At 58.3% G+C, this 5,912-nt stretch overlaps 1 protein-coding gene across 1 annotated transcript in view; it reads left to right on the forward strand.

The window, feature by feature from the left end:
* Onecut3 (one cut homeobox 3) overlaps positions 1–5,912 on the forward strand; it is a 15,464-nt gene that overhangs the window by 846 nt on the left and 8,706 nt on the right. Inside the window, exon 2 of the mRNA XM_004632927.1 lies at positions 2–331. Coding sequence (XP_004632984.1) covers positions 2–331 — 330 coding nt within the window. The remainder of the gene's footprint in view (position 1; positions 332–5,912) is intronic.

A 5,912-nucleotide genomic window follows, 5' to 3' on the forward strand; every position in this document is an offset into this window, starting at 1 on the left:
CTGGCGGCGGCAGGGGCGCACGGGCCACACACTGGCGGCGCTGGCAGCGGCCCCGGCGGAGGCGGAAGCGGCCCGGGCGCGGGAGCGGCGGCCGAAGAGATCAACACCAAGGAGGTGGCGCAGCGCATCACCGCGGAGCTCAAGCGCTACAGCATCCCGCAGGCCATCTTCGCGCAGCGCATCCTGTGCCGCTCGCAGGGCACCCTCTCCGACCTGCTGCGCAACCCCAAGCCCTGGAGCAAGCTGAAGTCCGGCCGCGAGACCTTCCGTAGGATGTGGAAATGGCTCCAGGAGCCCGAGTTCCAGCGCATGTCTGCGCTGCGCCTCGCAGGTAGGATCGCTGCTCTCGGCTGCCTGGCCCTGGACACCCGGGCCCCTCCCCACGCCCAGGCCGTGCACCTCGCCAGCCTGAACTCGCCCGCCATAGGCTACACTGAGAGATCTGAGCCTCTGCCTGTTCGTATCTTCGCCAAAAGGGAGAAAGAAATGGTGCCGTCTTCCCCCACACCCCACCCCATCGCCGCCCTTGGCCCTTTAGGGACGCGCAGGGGTCTCTGGTCTCTGTTGCCCTGCAAGGAGGGTCGGCCTGCTTCCGGGCGCAGTGCCCAGGGTCGCTCATTGTGTGATCGCGCGTCTGTTTTGGGAATTGAGCTGCTGTGTCCCCGGACCGTCCGCTGCTGTACTCAGGGGGGTCCTACTCCCTTCCTCGCCGAGCCTGCAGCCCTGGGCCGCCGAGCGCCGAGTCTGTGCACGGACCCGGGCGCCGCTGCAGCTGGGGACAGGCCGTGCTCAGCCCCCAGCCCAGTACGCTCTTCTTTGTAGCTCGGCCCTGCGATCGATAGCCCCCTCCCCCACTCCGGCCGCTGGCAAAGGTCACCCGAGAGTGGCGGGGGAGGGGCGGCCCGGGGGACCCTCGGCTAGCTCGGCCCGGAGGCCTTCACACCCTGCCGGCCGCCCCCGCCCATCTTCGCTCTGGCCTCGGGTGTGCGCGCCGCGGCCGGCCTTCCTTTGGGGGCTTTCTCCGCTTCCCACACCTTGTGCGCGGACCAACCATGGCAATTTATTTCCCGCTTGCCCTCCGTGTTTCTCCGGTAGCTACTGGCTCTTTTTTCTGTCCTCCCGGGCCCACGCCAATTGCTGCCCCCTGGGAACCTGGCTCCCTCCTCCCTCCCAGCTGACAACCGCTGGGTCTACACCTGCCCCCAGCCAGGAGCCGGCTCAGAACCCAGTGTCCTGTGGGTGTGGGGGAGTTTGCAAAAAAAAAAAAAAAGTCCCCCTACCCTAGGGAGGGGCTGTTTTCCTCTTGGTGTTAGGGAGCTGGGGAGCAGGCTGTGCACCCCGGGCCTCAGCGACAATAGCAGCTTCCAGCACCCGATCGATCGCTCGGCTTCTTTCGCACAAGAGCAAAAAGGGCGGAGACTGACACGGGGTTCCAGCGAGAAGCCCCGTAGAGGGTAACACTGGGGGTTGGCTGTGCACCCGACCCGGCCTCCCAGACGTCAGGGTTGATCCCGTGCAGGCTCCCCCACACCCAGGACGGGTGGCACTGTCTGCACCCATGCCCTGGCCTCAGTTTCCCCCTTCTGCAGAGCCCTGTGTCTGACTGGAGTCTCCTCCCTCTGGGCCTCTAGGATTCTCCGCTTGGGGGCCTTGGGAAAATAAATTGCTGTGTGAATGTGGCAGGTACCTAAGTCCTTGGGGAGGGGTCTGGGGCATGGTACACCCAGCTACCAGCATTCACGCTGAGCCACCTGGCCTGTCCTATTTGTCACACACACGCACACACACACACACACACACACACTCACTCCCACCAGCGACACTTGGCCACATCCACACTCAGTGACTGGTGAACTGAGGGGGCAAAGAGCTCTGACCCAGAAATGTCGAGGTGCCTGCCAAACTGGGGTTCCCACATGGCCAACCGACTGCCCAGTGCTGCAGCCTTCCTGCTGTGTAAGTTGGACCCACATCACGCCATGTATGCCCTGCCTGCTCACCTTGTGCCTCTAAGATGACCCTTTAGCAGTCCCTATGTCCTGCCCCCCCCCCAGTTGAATCATTTGCACTGAGCTCCATCCCTAACTCTTTGTCACTGTCTTAATTTTGAGACAGGGCCTCACCAAGTTGGCTGAGCTGGGCTCAACTTGCCATCCTCCTGCCTCAGCCTCCCAGTTACCACTATGACAGGCCCCATTAGGTAGTGGTATTTGCATGTCATGTTTTGGGGTCACACAATTGATCAACCAAGAAACAAGCAGCCCACTGGCTGCCAAGAGCACAGAGGGACCTGCTGCCGGCTGAGTGGTGCTCAGCAGCACCGAGATGCAGGTACATGAAGCCCTGTGTCCCTATTCAGTTCTGTGCACCCCTACTGCCACCCAGGCGACCATGTGCCTCCACCCACTGAAAGTATAGTTACAGGTGGGGAAACTGAGGCCACGTTTACCCAGGCGCCACTTCCTGACTCCTGCAGTGGCAGAGTCTCAGCTCTCCTTTCCTGGGCAAGTCAGTGACTTAGCAAAACCCTGTCTCAAAATAAAAAGGGTTGGAATGTAGCTCAGTGCAAAGACCCTGGGTTCCATTTCCATATACCGGTCAAGGGAGCAGACAGCCTTGGAGATAATGAACTGGGACAGCTTGGCCTGTCACCGGCTCTGTCTGGGCGGTGGACCAGGCCATGACCCCACCGCACCTGGACGCGCCTGGGGCCAAGTCTACCCTGCCGGCTCTGCCAGAGAGGCAGAAGAGGCTGCTGAGGGCAGCCAGTAATTAGGCCCGGCCAAGGCCTTTAGTTCCGGTTCCTGCGCAAATGAAAAGTGGTTAAGTGGCGGCAAATCGCAACGGTTAAGGGGGAGGCGGCCAGGCGCGACCCGGATACCGCCGGCCCAGCACGCGAGGCCCAGCAGGGTGAAGGTGCTCCTGTGGGATGGCCTGACCCATGGGCAGAACAGTGACCCACTGCCTTAACAGTGTCCACAAGCTTCAGTGTCCTGCCCTGGAAAGAGGCACAGCTAGGAGAGAGAACAGAGACAGAGGCTGTGGAGGGAGAAGACATGAGGACAGCTGGGAAGAGAGTGAGACAGACAGACAGACAGACAAGAGACAACGAGATCAAGAGACCAGCTTCAGAAAGGCAGGAAGAGGAAGAGAGTTCACGGTTTTCCAGGACCCTCTGCTCCCAAGGCCTCCAAAACAGGGCCCCCTTCTGCCCCTGGATGACAGAGCAGGCGACAAAAGGGGATGTCCATAATTTCTTTGTTTCCTAACAAAGACCTCAGAATCCCAGTCTCTACTTCTTTGCCTGCATGCCTCAGTTTACCCATCTGTAAAATGTGTGTTTTGGGGGATGGGAGGCAGGTTCTGGCCATGGCTGTGACCGGCTCCTGATAGATCAAAACCCATCCTACAGTCCCTGACCCCATTTTCACAGGCTGGGGACCCCAGAGTCCTCCACCCCCACCCAGTGGATCATCGACTCAAACTGTGATTATGGGAAGGGGGCTGGGGGAGGGACAGCCTGGCTCCTCCTGGGGTGGGGGTGGTCAATGAATTCGAATTACCGTCTCTAATTCATCACCGTCGGGTCGATAGCTTCAGCCGCCTTCAAATATTGTTTAAATTGCAATGGGGGAGGAAAATTATTTTTTGTAACTGATCAGGAAAATATACATATATTTAATAAAATATCAAAGGGAGGCAGTTGAAAAAGGAGCCCCCATCTCCATCTCCTCACCCAGAGGGAAGCCAGAGGGATGGACCCTCAGCGAGGGATCCTTCAGCCTAAGTGAAGTAGATTGTTCTGAGGACAGACCCAAGCACCTCCCTCTGGACCTGAGCGCCAGGGCAGAGGTGGCCTTGGTCTGAATGGGTGGGGGCTGGGCTGGGTGCCTGTGGGAAGCTAGGAGTCCAGAGGGAGAAATAACCCCACCCACCTCAAACCCACCCTGCAGCTCCATCTAAGACAGGCTGGATATGGGGCGCTGCCCCCAGCAGCTAGACCCCTCACCCTTAAAGACCCAAGCTCCTGGCTGGCTATTGGGAAGGGAGAGTACACCTGCTATCCCAGCACTCTGGGATGCTGAAGCAGGAGGATCACAAATTCAAGCCCAGCCTTCACAAGGTAGGGAGACTTTGTGTCAAATATAAAAATAAAAAGGGGCTGTGGATTTTAGCTCAGTTGAAAAAGTTCTGGATTGAAACCCTAGCACCAGGAAAAGGAGTAAGGGAGGGAGGAAAAAAGGAAAGAAGGGAAGGAGGAAAGACAACCTGGGTTCCATCGGTCTCAAACTGAGCCTCAGTTTCCTCATCTGAGAAATGGGCACAATTATGGGGCAACTCAGAGCAGAGAGTAGCACTGGGTCCCTCCCCATGAGTCTGGAAGGGACATATGGCTATTCACATCAAATATGAGCTGGGAGAGACCACTGTGTATTGAAAGGTTCCCAGTGACTTTTATGTGTCTGTCCTGCTAGACAGGACCCCTCACCAACCTTGCAGAGAAGCCCACAGAGGAGTCTGAAGGACTTGTTTGCTGAGAGGCTGTGGCTGGTATCTGGCTCATTTAACCTCAGTTCTTAGATTAAAGTCCTAGCACCACCAGTCCATCTGCAATCTCTCCCTCATTCCTGCACTCCACCCCTATCAACCACTACCACTCTAGTCTGAACCAGCCCTACCTTTCTCCAGCTCCTCCTTGCTGGTCTTCCAGCTCCACCTCACTCCTTGTTGCTTTCTGCCCTGCAACCCAAGGAGGCTTTTTATGACCCCTTGGAGCTTGTGGGCCCCTATTTTCATTGGCCCCGCCTGTGTGGCTTCTCCTATCTGTCATGCTGGTAGATGGGGGAGAGGGAGGGCACTGGTGGCCTGTAGGCGGGCCTGGGACAAAAAGCTGCAGGTAGGAAAGTTGGCAGCAGTGGGAGGCGGGCAGGGCCCTGCATCCTCTTTGTGTTCAGCCAGCAAGAGGCGGCTTAACCAGGGGAGCGCGAGCTGGTTTGAATCCAGTTTTTAATTAAATATAGACGGTGATCAATAGGAAGAGCGGGACAGGAGGGGGAGGGGAGAGTCTGGGCCCAGGGCCGGGAGGCCGGCGACCTGCATGACCTTCGGCAGCATTGGACCCCTGCTGCCTCGGTTTCTCCTCTACCAAGTGAGCCAGCGCTTAAGTAAGGTTGGGAGCCTGGAGCTCTTTTACTTTCTATTTTTATTTTACTTTTCGAAACCGTTTTTATGGAGAAGTCTGTTGCTTTGCTTCTTTCGCGTCTTCCTGCATGGGAGCCCAGGCTGGGCTGCAACTAAACTCGCTGTGACCCTCCTGCCTCAGCTTCCCCAGGGCTCACACTTGGTGTCCCTGGGGTCTCCCTGCGTGGGCAGATGTGGGGGACTGCGGGACCCCCAGACCTACAGAGGCATAGAGCAAAGCTACAAATTCGCAGGCACAAGGGACAGGGAGAAGCCGGCGGCTCAGGCCCATGCCGGAGCGCAGCGTGGGCCGCGGGCCTGGGGCAGGGAAGGGGAGACCCCTCGTGTCCCCAGTGCGCTTGCACACCCGTTGGCAGAGTGTCCGCAACTCAGCTTCCCCACCTGGGAGGCCCTAACTGGGTCCGGAGGCCACAGAGTCCGGACACGGTGCTCCGCAGGTCACCGCCCTGAACCCTCAGGCGCCCTCGCCGGTGGAGGGAATCCCGGACCCACGGCCACCAGCCTGGGGCTCCCGTCCTCGCTCGCTCCTGCCACTCTGTCTTGCTGTTTCCAAGGATAGGGGAGAGGAATTTTTTTTTTTCCTTTTTTTTTTTTTTTCCAGAACTCAGGCCCTTGAGCTTGCCCTACTGAGCCATCTCCCTGGCCCTTCTTCTTCTTCTTCTTCTTCTTCTTCTTCTTCTTCTTCTTCTTCTTCTTCTTCTTCTTCTTCT

This window comes from Octodon degus, unplaced genomic scaffold (genome assembly GCF_000260255.1).
Source record: "Octodon degus isolate 3935 unplaced genomic scaffold, OctDeg1.0 scaffold00050, whole genome shotgun sequence".
Classification (NCBI taxonomy): Eukaryota; Metazoa; Chordata; class Mammalia; order Rodentia; family Octodontidae; genus Octodon; species Octodon degus.